Consider the following 21,579-nt stretch of genomic DNA (forward strand, 5'->3'; position numbering starts at 1 on the left):
AGGGTTTGGTTGCACATTCCGTGATAGTAACAATAATAAAGATACCAAGCACCTTTTTCTCTTAACCAACACACATACATTGTCAACTGTTTTAGAGTCACCAGCAAACTCCGCGAAAGTGAGATTAGAGTTAAAAAAACAGTTCTGAAGAACCATCATAGCAGGCAAGTGAGAAAGACAAACATTTCTCGAAATGAATGTCCGCGACAAGGCAACCAGTAATTGTTTGTGTAACACATCCGAAACCGTACAGGGGATGTCCACTGCGGGCGGTAGAACAGACCTGAATCCAGTAGACTTCTCAGGATGACTAACGATCTTGTCATTGTCCAACACAGTCAATAGCTACAGCAGAATCACGATATGGGCCATTTTCCCGGTCCAGCACACAGTATCCGCGATGTTCCTGGGGCAAAATCCACGTCAGGACAGCAGCCAGGAACAGGCGAGGCAGCAGCGCTCCGGTTTCTCCGCGGTATCCCCAGATCAGGCCTCCGCACCAGCAGAAGCAGAAACAGCCGTGGCAGATCCTCCCCCGTACAGCAGCGACAGGTGGGAGCAGGCCTCCAACAGCGGAACCAAGACAGGTGGATGGCGGGCCTTCAGCCGTGGGAGCTCCTCCGCGGCGAATCCTCCTCTGCAACTCAGCACACGATAGGTGAAAGCGGGCCTCCGAGATTTAACGTTTTCAGCTATACACCGTCACATGTTTGGCAAATGTAACCCTATCTCCTACATTTCCCAAAATACACTAAAGAGTAGATAAGTTGTGCTAATGTTACCCCGCAATTATTAGAACCCAGCAGCTTCTACACAGTGGACATGCTTGCAACTGTATTTTTTATTTTATAGTTTAGCACAAAGTATTTTATTAAATTCTCCTTGTCCTAGCCAGAAATGCTAACCTTTGCAGCTTATAATAATTAATCCATTCCTCACTTTGGCTTTTTTGGTTTTGCAAAGGTTAAAATAACACTTAAGGGCCAACCTTCCCACAGCCGCATGCACGCTGCTTTAACACGTCGAAAAATCCGGTGCTTGCTGTGCCTAGATACCTAAAGTAACCAATGGCATCATGAAAAATCCACAATTTTGAAAAATAACATTCTGGCTGTTTCATCCTTGATTCTCAAGCAGCAGAGGTAGTTTTATAATGTTGCTTTTAATCTTGGAACTTTATTCCATTATGATGATGCATGAATGCGGGATCATTTGAACAAATTGAGCTATTCCAGACTTGACAGCAGGTATTTGTCTTTATTTTCCTTTAGAACACTGCTCTCCCTCTAAAGTCTATTTTTACTTTGTGCTTAAAACAATGCCTTACTTTATAGTCAAATAAAAAGGGAATATTGGTAATGTATTTTGTTCTGCTTGCCCCACACCCACTGACTCAGCAAGTATTCTTGGCTCATACAATCCCATTCACATAAAGACAGAGAGAACATTTAATGGGTAGAATGGAATCTCATGGACTTAATGAGAAACTTTTGAAATATATGCCCGATAAGAAGAAAGAGACCTGAGTTTTCCGCCGGCATTCATTACCGAGTGTATTCAGTCAGACGGGCTCCTCATGCGTGCCTTTGTATTCCCATTTGACACTTGTTGCTTGATTGACTCCATTAGACTATCGCTGTTCATTTCCTTTTTCTCTTGAGATTGGGGACTCGCTTTCTGTCACCGGCAGGGAGAAGCAACTTCGGCTTGACTTCACTGGATTTGATTTTCACGATCAGGTGCTGTTGTCTGTGCTGTTTGTATTCACCTGTGTCTTGAAAAGAGACTAAAAAAGGCGCTGCTTGTTTCCTTGTTACACGGAGGCCAGGAAACAGCGGGGGGCTCGTTGAAGCAAACAGAATGCAGATGCTTGGGGTGTGCGGGGAAAAAAAGGGATGTGGAAAGAAGAGGAGCAAACAGATGAAGGGATGGGGTGGGGGATAACAAGCTCTTTTGCCAGCCAGACAACCATGAGTGCTATTGCTCTGCTGGAGTGAATGCAACAGGCCTAGGTTTTTCAGCCTGACTACTGAAGCATGTGGACACATCTTCCCCGCCATGGGAGAGGAGAATGTCATGACAAAGCCAATGCCTTTCCCTTTTCCTGCCCCTTGTCTATGTCTCTGTCTCATGCTGTCCTAATTTCTGTTTTGTTTGTGCTTTGCTCTCTGTTTGGCTCTTCATTTCTTTCTCATTGTGCACAATACAAGGTGACATTGTTTTCCCTCTTTTCAAAATGGAAAGAAAAGCATCTGGGTGATATGCAGTCTAAGCTTGCTGTCAAAAGCTTGGAACACTTGCCACCTTTCAGGGAAGTCCTAATTGAAAACCCTGGCTCGAGAGATGCAACAAATAAACTAGAAATGTGGAAACTAGAAATGAACAGAGGTGCAATTTAACTAGCAAACACAAGCAGTTTCTTTTAAAGATGTTTAACTGTTAATGTGAAGTGAGACTTTTGAAGCTGAATCCCACAAGAATGGTTGAATGAAGACAATTTTGTTGTGACATTCCACAATTTTTTTTTAATCTTTGTTGACTGATATGAAAGTTGAACTTTTTGTGATTTGAAAATGGTGGCTCCTTCACACAGTGGCAGCTGTAGTCACCTAAGATTAACCATGTGCAACTGATACAAATAATACATTTGTTTTCTTTGTATTAGACCTATACACTCTGATCCCAATTGGACATGGACAAATCTCCAAATGCATTAGAAACTACTTTATGCCCTTCCCTTGATCAGAACAGCTCCCATATTGGATAGCATGCTCCATTAGCTGAAGCTCTGGTCACAATGATATCAATGAGCAAAAGTTTGCAACTTTTCCCATGCTGTTGCTAGCTGGCTAGCATTGTTAGAGCATCCAATTTCAGAAAACGACAGTACACGATAAACTCCCACTTCTGCTTAACTTTAAAGGTCACCTATTATGCAAAAACAACTTTTTCATGTCTTGTATACAGTACACAAACATGTGTCCCCTCTGTGTAAAGAGATTCTGAACGTTTCAGGAATAAAGACCCCTCTCTTTTTGTCCTGATCCATTTATATAAAAACCTGTCTGAAAATGAGCTGATCAGATTTTGGCCACTTTGTGATGTCATAACGTTTTTTTTTAGCCAATAACCAACCAGGTACCCCCCCCCCCCCCACCTTCTCACCTGAATCTCCTCCTAGAGCACCATTGTGTTCTTTTCAACCAAATATCTCTCAGAGGGGCGTGGGGAGGGGCTCCTTATTTTCATCTTAAGTAAAAGAACAGAGGATCAGCACTTTTGAAACAGGGCTGAAACAGAGGGGATTATGGGATGCTACAATGATCTGTTTGGTATTTCAGAGACATGTTTTGTATATATCTGAGACCTATAATATATTGTTGAAAATATGTATAATAGAATACCTTTAACACTGTATTGCTAAATAGTGTACAACTTCTATTAGATGAGTGAGAATAGGCTTGTGCATGAGACAAAAGCAGGGTATACCATTTAGCTACATGTTGGCTAGCTCAATTCAAGTGTTTAGTCTAGATTATTCCCAGGGATTCAAGAACTTTTACTCTTCTTGCACAATGATACTAGTTCTCTATTGGAACAAGTGCTGTGAATCAACGTTTCATGATGCCCTCCATGAAAGCTGAATACTAAAAGTGACATGTGCATGATATGTGGGATATAGTGGTTCAAATTGACACTACAAACCTATCTGCGTTTCACAAGTGTAATTTTATGACAATGGCCACTGAAATATAGGTCACTTAAATTTGACTTTATTCCTAGCTATGTGCTGATTTTGTTCATTTACCATTTGTTGTGGTACACAGTTGGTTTAACAGAGCTTTGTTGGCGAAAGCAGCAATTAATGGTTGATAAAACCTGAATTTACAGGAGAGATATTTGGTTACAACAGGCTAAATATCTAAAGGTGGTTGGATGGTAATTGTCTGTGGATTTGCCATGATGTAAACCCCATTCAACTAACATTTAGAATAATGACTTTTTATTTAGTGGAGCTTTGTTTGGTTCTCTTTTTGTTTTTTTGTAAACAAGAATGCCAGGCATGAATCAAATCCAAGGTTTCAGAACTCCTACAAGCTGAATGCAGTGTATCACAGCATAATATATATGGTTGTGTTGACAGGGAGCATCTCGTTTGACAGCTTTATTCCCATTTGGCAGAGATTTGGTGTTGTGTGAATTGAGAGCCTGAGCTTCCACGGCTCTGTGACACGCAGACCACTGAATGCTAGCAAGTCGCTGTGTCATTAGGATTCGGATCAGGAAGCCGTCTCAGTCGACACCAAGTGAGGTGAATGAACATGTCTGTCTGCAGTGAGACGTTTTTCTTTCAGAACCTGCTGTGACGCGTCTGGAGGGAAATTGCTTAGACTGACCTCTGTACTTGTATGTTATCTATCTTGAGTATTTCCCTATTAGTTTTTTTAACGGTTCTCGATCTTCATGAGAAAGACGGAATGTCCCTTTACTTCTGGGTGGGATTTCCCTGAAGCGTTATTACCTGACGGGATATAAGAAATGCCACAAGTTCATGATAAACTTTCAGTTACATTGATTATTTGCACAGATGCAGAAGATTGTCCTTGAAGAATGAGTGTCTCTGCAGTGTTGGCAGTCAGTGTCACCAACTGCCAAGTCATAATTTTGCCTGCGTGCAAAATTGCATCTGCAAGCATGACAACATTTTCAACACACTGTATATCAATGAGGATTAAGACAATTTATATGTGGGGGGGGTGCACAGAGACGTACAATGTGCTGCCCCATCTCCTTCTGAGGAAAAAAATAAAATACCTAAAAAGGGAGTAGGGACGATAAAAACCTGTTACATTAAATTATTCCAAGTTTAAACCTCTGGAAGACGAGTTCTAAGCTGCAACTCAGCAAGATTGCCATTCCTCCCCCGTAATCTATTTAACCCCCAGGGGAACAGAAGAGGTATGGGCTAAATTAGTGTAATCTCAATGAGGGTTTCTTGAATATGGTGGTTTCAGCCAGTGAGGAATGGTATCCGCCTCCAGCCTCGGTGGCCTGACAGACAATGAGAATATGACCATGAGGATCGATACATCCAATCCCCCGTGATTAGGTCATCCATTAGTTCACTTGATCTTTCGACCCACTTACATAGCATAAGATGAAAACTGAATCGCTCAATACTTGCTGGATGATGAGTCCAAATCCCTGCATTTTTGAAGGAGGAGAATGTTTTGATGCAGCAAATGCAAATAAGTTTGTCTTTTGTATTTTGGTGGTGGTGGCGGAGTCAGGCAGACATCAACTGTCCCTTGAACATCACAGCGCCTCTGATCCTCGGCTCTCTGCAGCCTTATGAACGCTGTGTAGTGTAATGCATGTTCACATACTGTGTGAAATGCAAAACCCACACTGACTGAGCCGCTGCGAGCAAAAAATAACTGCCCCCTGAAAGTGTCTCAGCTCGACAGAAAGAAAAATCAATCAACGAAAGGAATTAGAGTTAAATAAAATAAAATTAAGGGGGGCATTTTAGTGTGCCAAATGTCTCTTTGCAATTATGGGGAAGAGAAGGAGTCAGAGATTAATCATAACAACCACTAAATGGAAGTCAGTTTGAAGATAAATCAGGTTCCCACTGTCAAGATCACTGTGTGAAAAAGGTCACTTGCTTTGAATCATTGCTCCGCCGGCACCAAAGAACAAGAAGGCCGATGCAGGGTAGTGAATTGTATTTTCATAAACTTAAAAAATAATTAAACTACAAATGTAATTTGGATTTTCTTATCTACATAATAAGACAGCAGTCGTGTTTGTGTTCAACATTGTTCTCTTTATTGCTGTGCCTCACAGTCCATGTAGTGCTTTGTGTCTGCAGTGCTGTTAAAAAAACACATGTTATGACGGCTCTTTAGCTGTGAGCACAGCAACTTGCTTTCGTTTAAAAGTCCACCGGGGAAATCAATACCTTGTTTACAGCTGGAATTGGACAGTCAATGTTACGATCATCTGTTTCCAATGACAGTAAAAGGCAGTTACTGGAATTATAATGCCAATTGTCTTTTAGAAGGTCAGCAATTGATCAAGAATTAGCATTACTTATCTTGCGATTAAGAGTATTAATCCATATTTATATGTCTGTTCAAGCAGTGCTATCCAACTGGAGGTGCTTGAAACCCAGGGGGGTTACTTGTGTAGTTGTCAGGTACATGGAAAGGTTTCAGAGTAGCTCAGAGATTCTGAAGCACAGAGCACTGCTGTGGTGATTGAAGGTGTTTGAGAAGTATGGCAAGAGAGCAGAGTTGTTTAAACAGCTAAAATGTATCAAATTCTACTTGAATGTAATGTAAAATATCGCAGGACACTTAAATGAGTACTGGATATATTGTTAAAATTGCTCAAAGTAATGGATAATCGGTTGAAAGAGTTATCTTGAAGTCATGGATGAACGTGTTACATTTATTGGCCTAAGGTATAGAATGAAGAGTTAGGATTGTTAGCTTAAAATGACAGATTAAAGGTGGAAATAGTTATCAAAAAGTAGGACATAAACTGTAAAATAATATTATAAACATTCTTAAAAGAAAGCTAAAGATAATGGACGAACAGCAGATGTTAGCTAGGGTTAGCGTGTGATTTAAAACAGATTGCTCAATGGATGAATATAAATTGTCAGCTAAATTAGGCAAATGGATAAACAGCCAATTTAGTAAAAACATCTGGGTATATGATGATATAGCTAGAGCCTAAATACAAGGTTAAAACAGATGAAGCTAAAATCATTGTGATTTGAATAAACAACAACATTTCTGGATGAAGGTTTTATTGTGTTTTAGTTATGCCTTGCTGCTGTATGTTGTATGTACTATAACCCTGGTACTCTATCACATGCTTTTCTTTACATGCCAGTGAAGAGAAGCAATGCCAATACAATCAGTTAATATGGTGAACAACACATAATGGAGAAGGGTAGCTTCAGCCATACCAAGTCGTAGCTAAATTGATCAAATTAAACATTTATGAAAACATTATCATAGGCTGTCAGTATTACTTTGGCTTATTTGATTGTATCGGAGCCGTAACAGCATGTAAATACTAAATGTAAATACTGAGTGGCAAATATGCAAAAACGGCGTCGTCCTTGGAGGTCATATTTATCAGCGCTGTGTAAGCTGCTGCAGTAACCCTCCACTGTTGTTCTTGTTAGTCGCTGAACAAAAGACCCATCAGGCGGTTTGTCACGGGGGGGCGATAACAGTTGGCCAGGTGAGTGGAGGTCAGAGCACCCTGATGCGGGGTGGGGTAAGGGCGGGGGGAGATGTAATGGAGGCATGGCAGTTAAATGCCGGGGGCCCCCGTGGGGAATGGGACGGGGGGCCACATCACCTCAGGCGTCTCCTGACCGCCGGTGATTGATGGGGAAGAGCTGACGAGCGGCTCCCAATGTCACTCTCCAATTAAATAACTCTCACCGCTGAACTGCAGCCCCCCCCTCCTGCAATACACCTCCCTCTTCTCCTCCCTTTCACCTTTCCCTCTATTATCACACCCCCACACTCTGTACTCCATCCCCCTTTAAGTTGATTCCTTATTTAGTCCATGTTTATTCCTTTAGATATATAGCATTGCATTGTTAGCCTACATGTCCATTGTCCCCTGTGTCCTTTTTCACTTTTGCTAACTGCTTTTGCAGGTATGACAGACAGAGGCTTTCTATTAGTTTGGGTCAGTGCTCCAAGTGACAATTGAAATGTTTTCTGTTTCAAAAAAATGCTATTAGCACCAGGACAATCCCACAGAGGATGGCTAGTGATCAGGACTGTGTTGAAAGTGAATCTAGTGTTTTCTCATGGGAAAACAGGTGTACATATTGAAAATCAATGTACATGTAGAAATGAGAGTTCAAACTGTTTACTCTGATGAGGCCCGGGAAGAGAAGCTGTGCAAATGCACGTGATATTAATTGGGGACGCCTGTGCAATGTTTACAGTCTCTAATTAAAATGGTAAATAAAACTGGTTTTGCTTTCAAAGGTCTGTAAGCGTAAAGGTGCAGCAGTTCACAGAGCCCAGCCTCATGCTTCTTCTGCCACTGCAGGGGCTCCGTTTGCAGCTAATTGGATGAAAAACAGAAATAGAGATGAGAAAGTGCAGTTAAAAATGGAAAAAAAGTCAATTTGGAAAGCACGAATTGTTCAATGCAAATAAAAAAAAACGGGACCCTTTAATTTGCTCCTCAAACATGCAATTATTGTATTGAGGAGTTAATTAATTCTCAATGTGAACCAGAGAGGCGTTCATTTCCTATCATTGGTTGAAGGTGTCAAGAATTTAGTATTGATTTTCTTCTCACCAGCGAGGCAATCATTTAACAGTACACATGCCATCTGCTGCCAAAAACCTGGCAGGTTTGGAAACTCGGCTTCTCATTCTCTCTGCCAAAACGCTGCGTGCGTCTCTGGCTCCCTCCCCGCCAACTTATTTTGGTCAAACTATTTCGATAGGCTCCCTCCGCTCCAGTCAGGGAGGATTTGGCTCAGATGGGAGCGTTTCCTGTCTCGTATACGCGCACTGACTCTCCTCGCTGCTGCGCGTCCCCTGTTGCCGATGTAAGACCGCGATAGATACCCAAAAGCCTGCAGCTGGGGTTCCCTGCACAGAGGCAGCACTGCGCAGGATAGAGGGGAGAGAGAGAGGGAGAAAGGGAGGGAGAGAGAGAGAGAGAGAGAAGGATCAGACTTGCCACATCCCCGCCAAGGGTGAGCATTTACGCGCGATCCAGTAGCCGATCTCCAGCAGCCCTGCTCTGCCACCAGGACTAATTTCATCATGAAAACTTTCAAACTCTTCATTTTCACATGAGCTGTTTTTCTCAGTTTGGTGCGTGGTGTGAACAAAACAACTTTTCGCAGCAGACACCATCTGTGCCGCGGCGAAGTTATCTTCTTCTGGTGAGTAATTATTCCAATAGATGTTAAAGCGCACTGAGGATAGTTTTAATCAATTGTAGAGTTTATTTAACATTCCCCACAATGCATCACTATGTATTCAGTGCATTTGTTGTCCCGTCGCTTATTCTGTAATTAGTATTCCATGGACACGGGTTTCCTGCTGCGGACGCTCGCTGAAAATTTGACTGTCTGTGTGCCTGATTCCCAACATGTTCCTTATTTGCCACCATCCTCTGTCTTCTTTATTTCATCTTAACCCCCGAAGTTGTAGGGATGTTTAATCGATCTGTATTAATGATTCGCGTTGTTTTTTGTATCGGACAAACTGTCTCTTATCGATTCGGGGAACAGGTGCGCCCCGCGAACTTTTTTCTGCATCGTGCAGGTGTTGACAGCAAATGCGCAATGATTGATACTTAACAGCAGGGTCAACGCAGTCAGGTCACATCTGTGCGCGTGAGGAGCCGAGCACGGGGCTCCCTGCTAATTTACACTGCGAAGTGTCGCTGAGTGCACGACTGCAGCATCTCATTTTATAAATGTGGAGCGGAATTAAAAAAAACTGCAAGCACGCGAAAAAATGAACTTCCATTCAATCAAATTAGGGTTTTTAAAATAAAAAAATATTCTCCATTTCTAGTTGTAATACCTCCACATGTCTCAACAGAATTCATGACATTTAATAACTGCAGTGGGAATAAGACATTTGAACAATGTTCCACTTGTTTAAGGACATGCAATAATGTGATTTATAATAATGACGTTTTTTTGCAGCACAAGCGTATTATTTACAAGCAAAAGGCATCAACTTATATGAGCTCTGTGTGTACAAAACAAGTGGTTTTTAACTGAAAGCCTGTAGTCCTCAAAGCGAGTGCACTATTTTATTATGATATATTTTTCTGCAACCCATCAGCAGCATTCATAATTTATATTATTGTGGCTATATGGACATGGAGGGATGTTATTGTGTCTGTGCATCTGTGGGGAACTTAAAGTCTCAGTTTTAGGACTTTTTAGTATCATAATTCCTACACATATTTAGCTTTTTCTCTGAACAGATTCGTTTTTGCTTATTTATGATGGGAATATGAAATAAAAAGCACGAATTGCACAAGATAGGAGTCCTTCAGTGTCACAGCTCAGCCTTTTTTACTTTAAATTATCCACTCTGGATTCAAGGATAATACTACATTGTAAAATTCTCTTTTCAAGGGTTATTGAATGAAAAAGGCTAATACATCATATGTATTACACAAAAGCTAGCCTATATGTTACATTGTGTCTTTCCATGCAGCACGTGAAACATAAACAGCATTATTTTGTCTCAAATACAAGCTTAGGATGCCAGAAGAATTCAAGAATAATTGGAGACAAACAATCAGGAATTTGAGGAGACCGCCCTTCAACAGGGTTCAAGATCCCGAATCAGCCTTCAGAGTCAGAGTCCTTGAAGAAACAGCAGCTTGTTGTCGCTCTGTTGCTGACCCTCTGTCCCCTTTTTTCTCCTCGAAAGAGTCAAACAAAGGGACGGTGCAGGACAAAAATCTGTTTCAAAACTGCTCATAGGCTACCTTTTTCTTTTCTCACATCAAAAAAGGTCTCACTATTTGATGAAATGAAATCATAAACAGCCTTTATGAAGTGTCTGAAACCATAATTAACTTATGTTCTGAGCCCTTTGTGTAGTGTGTTCTGACCCACGAGTGAAGACACTCAATGATTGAGGAGAATGTGGATCAGAGGAAGCGTGTGATTGGTTACTGAGCGCTGTAGCACTGGTAATCCTGTTGTGAGACTGGCAAATGGGATTAGGACACTGTGTGTAAGAGCAACAGATCCGAGGGATGACTGGGAGGCTTTACATTCACGGCTTTATCTCACATTTTCACTTAATTTCCCTTCATGGCTTTGACACTTTCGCCCCAACAAAGAGTCTGCTTATCCACAGGGAGTCCAGCATGGACTTTGAGCATTATCTTTAAAAGGCTTGGCTGAGTTGACCAGTAGATTGTATTTCATGCTGATATTTCAATATTGGTAAATAATGAGAAAGAAGGTACCAGCTCTTAGATAATTTTGGCACCAAAACATTGCCATTGCTTGAAAGCAGAATTATTACAAGCTAGAATGCCTTTCAAATTGATTGATATCTGATATTAAAGCAATTATTCTGTTTTGCACAATTCTCCTATTCCAGCTTTTTCTTGGTTTTTAGCTCCACTCTCACTCATAATATTTGAAGACAAAAACAACTTCCACCCAGTGAGATAATCCATCACAGACGACACAACGCCGGCATTTGTTTTTTCTGCCCAAGTTTTTAATTTTTTTTCTGCCTCATTGTCACTTCATTTTGCCCGAGTCGAGTGTGTTCCTATCAGAGCTGCAGTGCATTACACTCCGCTTGCTGTCAATCATATAACAGGAAGAAGGAAACATGTCCATGAAACACACATTCATCTGCTTGTTTGTGAGTATAACTACCAATTTCAAGCTAGATTTGGCGTTGGGTGCTTTTAATCTTTAAAATGATTAACAATAAAAAAATGAATTGAAAAGATTGATTTTCTCTGCAGCATGAATTGCTTAATAATCTCGACAAATTCACTACACAGCAAATCAGCCAAAGCTCATTTAATAACAAGCCAATATCTGCTGCACCCTAAAGAGCATTAGTGTTATCTCCTGTCTGTATCTGCCTCCCATCTCGGGGTTTGTTCGGCGTAATGAAAGCATTAACCTGGCCACCTGGCTCAAACTGACCCTGCTCCCATCCCCCCCCCCCCCCCCCCCAATACCACCGCTGCAACCTGCCTTCACAACCCTGCAGCCAGATCTGCTCCACTTTCCACCTACATTGTCATGCACAGGCAGTGACTCTGTATGTGTGTGCACGTTCATGTGTTGCAGCCTATTCCATTCCCCATTAAAGGGGTTCAGGGTGTTTCTACAGATGTATGGCTTCTTGGATAAAGCCTTGCCTTGTGGATGTTTGTGTGTTTTGTGTAACTTGACTATAAAGAGGAAGAAAAACATGTTTAAAGAAAAAAAAGAAGAAACCTCCAAGGTGCTAGATGTTTCCAAACCCCGTCTAGCTGCCTGCAGAGGTGACAAGCACGCTGTTATTATTTATTCCTAGGTTGATAATTCACACCAAATAATGACTTTGCCATGGCAAAATAAAACAAATGACTTCCACAGGAAGTGTAGTGTGCTGTTTCTATTTAGCCAGGGGGAACAGAGAGGAAGCAAAAGGAGAACTCAAGAATCTGTGTGGGAAGAAAGAGGTCACTTTATGCCAAAGCAATTACCTTCCTCATCCAGGGCCCTGCCAATACTCCTGTGTAGAGGAGAGGGAAAGAGAGGTCAGGGAGGAAATAAATATATTTGTGGCGGAGTTGTTTAAACGCCTGCTTTCAGAAGACCTCCTGAAGTTTAAATGCCATTTCTGTCAGTTTCAAGATATTTCGAAAAATCTCCCAGCAAAGTCTTGTGTGTGTTTTAATGTTCCTCCTTCAAAACATTTACTGAATTTAAAATTAGGCAGATAACACCAGCGATATTATGAAGTTTAATGTAATTGCACAACTACTCGGGCCTGCCTGGATGTGTTGTGACACGAAGAACATTATCTGTCAGGCGCTGATGCTTTTCTTTACTCTGACAAGTCTTCATGTTCTGGCATCTTGGGGGATCGGCATGACGACGACGGGGGGACAGATCCCCCGTGCATTTGCTCAGGCCGGCAAACAGACTGCTGGGATTAGAGGTCAGGAGCACTCGGGCCATCGTGCTGCTGACAGCTCCGATTTATTTTTTATCTCGGTGATGAGAGCTCGCCACACAGATCATGTGGCTTGTTAGTGTTGAGTGGCGAGCCCCGCCACCATTATGCCACGCTCTTATACAAAGAAAATGTGACACAATAATGACCTTGGTGAGGTAAAGCCCAGATAATTGGGAGCCAGCTGAATGGCGTGTGATTGTTATTCAACGCGGCCGCTGTTGTTTCATTCTCTGTGAAATCTCCCTGCGGGTCATTTCCTCCTCCATCTTCCCTTTATTAACATTTTGACCTCCCCCCATTTATCTTTGCCAGGTGTGAGGGTGAAGGATATTGTGTTGATTGTATGTGCAAGATTTACTGTCTACTCCTTTTTGATCAATCTCTCCAGAATTGGTGAAAAACGTCATTATCATTGCATCAGCAAGCACATTACTTGCTGCCTAAAGTGACTGCGGTCACAGAGGCAATTTTGCTGACGGTACTTTCTCTCTTCTCTCCTCTGTGTCTCTGTCTCTCCCTTTCCCCCCCCTTCCCTCTCTCTCTGTTCTGATAGGTGCCAATTATACAGCCTGTGTTGAAGCCTGCCCGGTCGCACTGACCCTGTTACCCAGCTTTAATGTCAACTCCCTGGCTCCTAAGTGGAGGGAATTACCCCACTTTTCGTCTCCAATCAGGAAAAAAGAAGAGCAAGACAGCACCATGCAGAGCTTGACTCTTTTTCAACCCATGTGCTCTTTTCATGGTCTGACTGCTCTTGCTCTTTGGTGAAACACAGGGTCAGGACTGTGTGGATAAAACCTTGAGGGGTTTTGACATTTCCGCCGTACTGTCTGTTTTCTTTTCCCTTTTTTTTTTTGCTCTTTTTTTTTTCTGGCGTCGCTGCTTTTTGGAGGGGATCCAGATGATGGGGTGGTGTTGCTCGGGCATATGCAGAGCCCTGGCTCTCCTGGCACTCCTGTTTCCCTCGCGGGAGAGGGGCTGCTGGGGGCTGAATCCCAGCTCTGGGGATCTGGAGAAGTCCCCACACTCTGATCCAGACCCCTGGGAGGCCCTGCACAGGCACAAACGCAGCTGGGTATGGAACCAGTTCTTCGTTTTGGAGGAGTACACAGGAAATGAACCACTCTATGTTGGCAAGGTAAGCTACTGACCGTCTTATTACTGCTTTACAATGTCATGTTACATCCATATTAAAAATAACAAATTCTCTGCTTATAAATTACGATTCACACATATCCTATTTGTGCACATCTGGCAGCAGGTTTAGTGCGTCTGTACACTAATACACATATCAATAACCTCTTACCATAATGACCTGCAGAAACTGGGGCACAGCAGTGAGTTATACATAATCCCAGTGCCCTATATAAAGCGTAAAACAAATGACAAGACATAACGCAGCGTAGGAAGGTATTTTATTCCTGCCCGGGCTGAACTATGCACTCGAAAAAATCCACAGTTTCAGTTAAAAGGCCTGTGTACGACGTGACAAGGTAATTTGCATTGTAATCAGTCTCCAGGAAAAAGGTATATCAAATGTGTCTTTGTACTGTAGGTGTTCTGCCAAGGTACAAGCAGATGGATCAAAGTAATGCATGTTTTGGCAGATATATAGGTTTAAAACTTCCCAACTTTACAAATGGCATAGTTTAAGTGAGGGTGTACCGACTAAGTGACTCATCATGCATTTCTGAGATTCAGTAAGACTGCTATTTTCACTTCCTCCGGTAAAAACTGATGGATGGAAGCAGCATTTCAGTGTTGAGCTGGTATGAATTGCTATTTGTTGTCCATTTTAACATTTTATTGTTATTTATAAGCCGGTCATTTTGTTCATTGTAAGTCAGCAAAGTAACTCAAAGCTGCCACTTTTAAGGAAGTAAAAAGTGCATTATGTCACTGTAAGATGTTGTGGAGTAGAAGTTTGAGGTAGCATAACATGGAAATAATCAAGGAAAATACATATATAGGTACATCCAAATATCAAAGACTTGACCCAACATACATATTTACATTCCACCACTATCTTTTGGGAGTAAATAGTACAATATTCCCCTTGGGATGTAGTCAAGGTGAAGTATTACCAATCATAAAGTGGAAATACTCATGTCAAATGCAGGCACAGGTACCTTAACATTCAAAAACTTGTTATTACAGATGTCAAATAAATGTTATACAGAAAAAAGTACATTATTTCCGTCCGAAATGTATGAAGTAGGTATAAAATAAAGTAAAAATATACTTACAATCATCTCAAATGTACTTAAGTTCTGAATATCGAGAAAATAAAAGTAGTTACACTCCAATACAGAAGTACATAGTTACTATAGCTGACAAAAACTGGTATGGCAAGGTAAGATTACCTATTGTTAAATTATAAAGCAGATTGAGTGGCTATAATGAAGTAGAATACACGGATAATAATCTCAATATATACAATGTACTGATACGCGTTCATAATATCGACAACATATTCCCTTCTATATGTTGAAACTGCCTGTGTGTGGTGTTCACAAAGCTTTCAGCACCACCCTCTAAGTGGACAGCTCTCGCCTGGAAGATGGCTCCAGTGTGTAAGCAGGCCAGATGGGTCTTGGATTGCTCTCCAGATCCCTGTTATCTTGGAGAATTTTCTGGTCTTATTATTAAATTAGTTTTCATCTTTCCGCTCATCTGCAGGATAATCATTCTCATCTGCATGTATTTGCAGGGTCTGCTCTCACAAGCCCATTTCCTCGCTGCCTCTGAACTGGATTAGCGTCTCCATCTGGAATTAGGATACATTTGACGGTCCTGTTGTTCTCCCTTTGAGTTTTCTCGCCAGAGGGATGCTGCAGGAAAGCACCTAAATCAGAATGAGCTTATTTGTGACATTGCTGCAGTTCAGCTAAAGGTCGTGTCTTGTCCAAAGTATCTTCAAATCCAGTCTTGTATGATGTGTGTGTCCCCAGATATCCACTCTATCTGACTGAGTATTTTGCTGTGAACGTTTGTTGTGTCCTTGCGCTGTGTTTACTATCGAAAGAAGAAAGGCCAGTGTAGATTTCTTGTGTTTCTTTTCTTTTACATTACCTTATGTTTGATTGCTTTTCTTGTTATTAAATCCCCAGGGACGTGAACATGCTGATTATTAATTCATAGATGTGTTGAGATATGCTTATCCCCAGTGAATACACACATTTGCCCCTCCTTTTTCTAAAAGGGAGCACATTTATGATTTGTTATGACTCATGTTTTTGTGTGTTTATAGTGGCACGTGTGAAAACAACAGACTGGGCTACATGTTTTCATCTGACCTCGTGCCCAAGCTCAATCTAACCCTTTAAGGAATCTGAAAAATCCGATTCACTTACTCCCCGCAGGCAGGGCCGTCTGCCTGGGAGCTGGAGAAGCTGTCACATTATTTGTTCCCCAAGATCACGGTTGTCACATAGTGTGTGTTCTTTTGGTATCACAAGGGTGGCGGCTGCTTCAAAAAGTCAGAGCGGGCCACCCTGACCTTGTGACTCAGTGTAAGCGACATGGAAGGTCCCGCCATGTCAACAGAATGCCCTTAATGGATTTTCTTTTGCCACATTTAGCCAAAGCTACGAAGTCAGCTTTAAAACTCTTAACAGATCATAGGCAAAAGCACCAGAGTTGCATTAACAGTAATGATTTGTGTCACATGTGTGTGTATCTCAAATGAAAAACAATAGAAACTGTGTCCAAACAATGGCACCCTCGCTGCACAATTAGTTCATTTATTTGGCTACAAGCAAAGGGAAATATGATATAGTTGGTAGGAAATGAGAAGTCATCACTTTGGCCTGGCTGCTCCCTTTTCATCTGCACTCTGCTTGGCTTTAATGCTTTCTGTCAGATTTGGAATTTCACAACCAAATGTCCTATTATGCCTTGGCACTGTGCCTGGGGTAAGTGTACTGGCCTGGAATCAGCTGCAGTCACATCAGGCCGGTGGAAACATACATTAGGGAACAAACTGCACGGCGGCAAATTGGTGACGCACATATTGAAACAAGCAAACAAGCCGCAGCAACTCATCCACTTAGCAAACACTTACTTGTAAACATGATTTGATTAGCATTTTCTATTGGGTGTTCATGCGACTAAATATTTGCAAGTGTTGACACGTACCAATCTAGCTTCTGCTGAATAAGCATCGTTCGCAGGCGTGTTATTTTCCAACACATGTTCTGTTCTTTTGTTTTAGGACATATCATTTTTATAGTTTGTGTTGCCTCACAACTTGGGAGGTGCCAGCGCACACACACACACACACACACACACACACACACACACACACACACACACACACACACACACACACACACACACACACACACACACACACACACACACACACACACACACACACACACACACACACACACACACACACACACACACACACACACACAGAGCCCTTATACTAAATCTCACTTTATTTATAAAGATGTTTTCAAATGTGGCAGTCCAGCCAACCATCAGAGTAATGGCTGGGCTTATTTACTTCACTTTATAATTATGGCTGCATTCAGACTCAGACTCACAGAAGGACTCCTTCCAATACCAATAAAAGAGCCTCAAATGAAAAAAACATCTCCTGATGGAAGAATCTCTTCGCTCGCTGTCAGATCTTCAAGTGAGACTGAAGAAAGGGAAATTGCCCGTCTCGTACGCATGGGACACAGGAAATGTTCATGTTCCTATTGCAACAAGTTTTACAGTTAGATCACAACCATTATGCATTTTTGCGAGCATGCATCATTAGTCATTTCTGACCTGGTAGCATGAGCCCCGTGTTGTGCATGACAGTGATTTGGTTTAATAATCATCAGGGGATAATCCCAGAGATGATTACAATGGAGACAGCGCAGCAGTTGCTATACACGTTACTTCATTAGCATTCTATTAGACGCTCACTGTCAAATGGGTTAGAATCAGAGGGCGCAGGGTGCTCTCGCAGAAAGGTTAGTCTCAATAGCATCTAGTCACATTCGCTGGTGCCGCGAACACATCAGGAGCAGCATGTTGAGCTGGGGAGGAGGGTGATTCAAGCTGACAAGGGGGGGGGGGGGGGGGAGACATCATACACACAGTACCCAGGGACAAGGGCTCACAGAGGGGGGAGCTCATGAGACATCCTGGGGGCCTCTGGGATGGTGGGGAAAGCCTTAATCTGAGCCAAGGAATCAAAGAGGATGAAAAACGGCAGTGTAAACCAGACTAGAGGGTAGTTATCAGCGGGGTAGGGGAGAGGACATTGTTTACTCCTTCCCTCTCACATATAGGGCCACGACTGGAAGTCAACATCAGGGCATTTTTTGTCCAGTAACAAGGTCAGGGCAAGGTCAACGCTGTGGACTGATTCAAAACTCAAACATGCAATAACCTGTAAATGATGAATTGCCAGCTGCAACTGAAATACCCTTATGCATCCAATTAACAATGGCAAAGGAGTATAGTGTGTTATAGAAATGGCAGCTCAGTTTCAGTCTTTTTTAATATTTTGGCACACATTTATGGGTTCACCAAGTTGACACCACATATTTTAGTGTGCAAATAACCATATTATTTTAACATTAACCTGACCTTAACCAAAACGAGACTTTGACACTGCCTCGAAAGCGAAAAGCAAAATAAATCACGTTTTACAAAATACCATTATTTGCTTTCCAATGTGGATTCACATAAAAATCAATTCCACTCTCATGGCGGTCTATGATGCTAAAGCCAGCAGAGTTAGCTTAGCTTAACAGCTAGCCTGAAAGAGCCAGCTCCTCAAAGCTCACTAATTAACACTTCATATTTAGATTGCTTACTCCATAAACTAAATAATCGAAAATGACAATTGGCTGTTTTGCGGATCGTTACGTTCCAGACTTTCTTGGCTATGAGCAGTTGCTAGGAAACTAGAAAGTTACCTGAAAGAAAAAGCTTTGTTTTCCAAATTGTTGAATTCATCGTTAAACCTCAGCTGTTAAACTTGTTTTTCTAAATTACCTGTACCATTTCACGATTCTAGAGAAAAATAAGGAAACAATAGGAAATGTTGCATTTATCGCACTTATTGTCTACTTTTGAAAGGTTTGGTTGTAAAGGCTGAATCTTTTGTAGAGATACAATAATTGTGTGGGGCTAACCAAAAGTAACAGTATAATTGACATTTGGTAAATATTGTTCTAGCAAATCAGATAGTTCTTAAATCTCTGTCCTTTTATACCAAATCGTTTTTAAATATGACAAAAATCAAGACACACAAAAAAAGAATTGAACACATTTCTGACTTGAGTGACAATGGTGCAGGTTGCTTAAATGCTGTTTATATTTTGTTCGATGTCATGAAGTTGTGTTTAACCTCCAGACATTTGGTGAAGCCTTCGGAATTGCATGATGTCCCTAAAGAGAAAAGGAAGGATTATAATGGTGAGAGCATACCCGCCCTAACACATAGCAATACTAACAGGAGAACGAGAGATGTCAATTACTCACAATTTGTACACCTTTCCGCCATCCTGAGACAGGGTGAATAGGGCGTTATCGCAGAAAAACAGACCTTTTTAGATTGCAGGTCTGCAGCTGCTTCCAGCCATTAACTCAGAATCCTTTCTGCAAACACATTCTAAATGTGACAAATCTGTCAAATGTGTTCTTCTCAGGGCATGAGAAGAACTACATCCCAGAATTCTTCCTACTTTGTCCACACCGTGTTGACCAAAAACACCTGTCCAAGTAGGTGAAAGAGAAATAACCCAGATGTTCGTTTTTTAAAAGTGTGGACTTTGTACATTGATTTACTTTGATGTGTTTGCACTTATCACAGAAGCAGTTTGTCTTTTTCGGCAAACTAAAGTTGTTATTTAGAGCTCAGGATTTACTGACTCTCCCCTTGTCTCACCTCTCGGCTTCAGCTCTTAAAATTTACGGTGGTCCGTTTATGGCTTGATAGAAACAAAGGTACATCATTGTGACATTTGAATCCTCTTTCTTGGAGCCTGTAATACTGTAAGCTAATTAAATATTAAGGTCTATTGTGGGAGAACGGGAGTTGTGAGATAGATTGTATGTTTTTTTTTTTGTCTGAATCTTATTTTATGTGCCTCTTTTATCATGGCGCTGCGGATATTTCCTGAAGTGCTGAGGTATTGAATTTCTCACATCCCCAACAGGTCTGATCGTGAATAATTCAAGGGAGGTCCTCCACCTGTGCTGAGAGTATAGATGTACTATGAATGCACACAAAAGTGAAGATGTTTCCTATCTCTTTTTTTCCCCTCTACAAAATTGATAACGAGTGGCTTGGAGACTACAATGTTTGGCGTAATGGTCGTATCAAACGTTCTCCATTTCGATGAATAATGTAATCGTGCCGGGCTCAACAGCAGTTCATGTTTAGCAAAGCAGTCTGTTAAATGTCTGACGGTTGTTCCTCGTAGACGTGGTGTAAAGAAGAGGTGAGAAGACCACTTACCTTTAGTGAATATTGTATTCAGTTAATTGACGTGACGTGAGAGACGTACAGTAAGCGAGAAATCTTGGTCAGACGTCTGTTTGCTACTTGACTTCTGCTCCTCAAAGATATCACACTTCTCTTTTTTGATGCATTGACTAATTACATTCCACGTAATATCAGTATGAAATGATAGCAGTTTGATCTCTGAAATTGGTTTTTCATACAGTCTGATACACCATTAGACATGAGATTGAGACATTACAAATGTTTTCTTAATGGTTCTTAATTTGATATTCTGAGAATTGATACACTAGCAAACAACTATTTACCATGTAAGGTTATAGTGGAGTAATGGCTACTGGATCAGAGAAATCCCCATGCTCCAGATTCTGTATTAAAAAACCTTAAAGTACATTTTTGGAGATATTGAGTTTCCTCTTTTCCATTTTTTACCACATATACCATTACAGAATTACCCATTTTATTTTTGAGATTTATATATACTGTATCACCCTCTACGGCTTATGAGACCCCCCGTTTAAAGTCTTTGGATCTACTTTGAACTTAACAAACATTTGTGCTTCATGGTAATCTGATTATTCCCCACTTTCAGCCTTAGTCTAATTTCAGAAGCATTTATCTAAGTGAGAAACCTGGTTTCCTTTTTCATGTTAACAGAAGGAACACTAATTGGATTAAAAGAGGTAGATTTGTGAAGGTGAAACCCAATTTCTAGTTTTAGTATAACCTTATCTGGGTTTTTGGGAGTTGTAACCCTATGTTGGAGAGCACCATTAAAGAAACCCATCACCAATTATTCCAAACCAGAGGTATTATGTCTCATGCGTGGAAAGAAAGTAAGTAAATCTAGGCTGAAATTAGGATTTGGTCACATATACTATACATTCTATGATATTTGTGATTAGGAAGAAAAGAAAGACTGAGCTTTATGTTATTATCACCCCACCCAATAAACACCCCAGTAAACTCCATCCTCAATCCTCAGTCAATTATAACACATTCAGACAAGATAATGCAATGAAAGGCGAGCAAGTCTTCAGAAGTGGTAAAATAACAACCAGTAGAGAATAACTTTTGAAAAAGTCCACCTTTAACACTTTACAAAGTGAAATATGACTTCCAATTAGACCCATACTGAAACTATGGATTGTAAAATTCTGCTCAAATTCTGTTTTAAAAATACAAATTTAGGCTTCCAATCATTTTGTGTTGTTAAATGTATTCCCACTCTTCTGAAACCAAGACATCATTATAAAATAATTTTAATATCAGTTAGCCTCTTTTTCACAAATCTTTGAAATAGCACATTTTCAAACATGAATATGTATGAATCAAACCTAAATAAAGCCTTCTTTCAAATGTAAA

General features: G+C 41.1%; 1 protein-coding gene across 4 annotated transcripts in view; it reads left to right on the top strand.

Moving 5' to 3' along the window:
* The first annotated feature begins 268 nt into the window (after positions 1-268).
* cdh7a (cadherin 7a) overlaps positions 269-21,579 on the top strand; it is a 104,113-nt gene continuing 82,802 nt past the window's right edge. Inside the window, exons 1-2 of one of the 4 annotated variants that reach the window (XM_079661886.1) lie at positions 269-658; positions 13,291-13,875. In XM_079661886.1, the coding sequence (XP_079518012.1) occupies positions 13,639-13,875 (237 nt within the window). In that variant the 5' untranslated portion in view covers positions 269-658; positions 13,291-13,638. Of the gene's footprint in view, positions 659-1,135; positions 1,248-1,632; positions 1,740-8,785; positions 8,948-13,290; positions 13,876-21,579 lie in introns of those variants that run through there. The other 3 variants (XM_079661889.1, XM_079661887.1, XM_079661888.1) reach the window with 3 other exon arrangements.

Source organism: Notothenia rossii (genome assembly GCF_949606895.1).
Source record: "Notothenia rossii genome assembly, chromosome: 12".
Classification (NCBI taxonomy): Eukaryota; Metazoa; Chordata; class Actinopteri; order Perciformes; family Nototheniidae; genus Notothenia; species Notothenia rossii.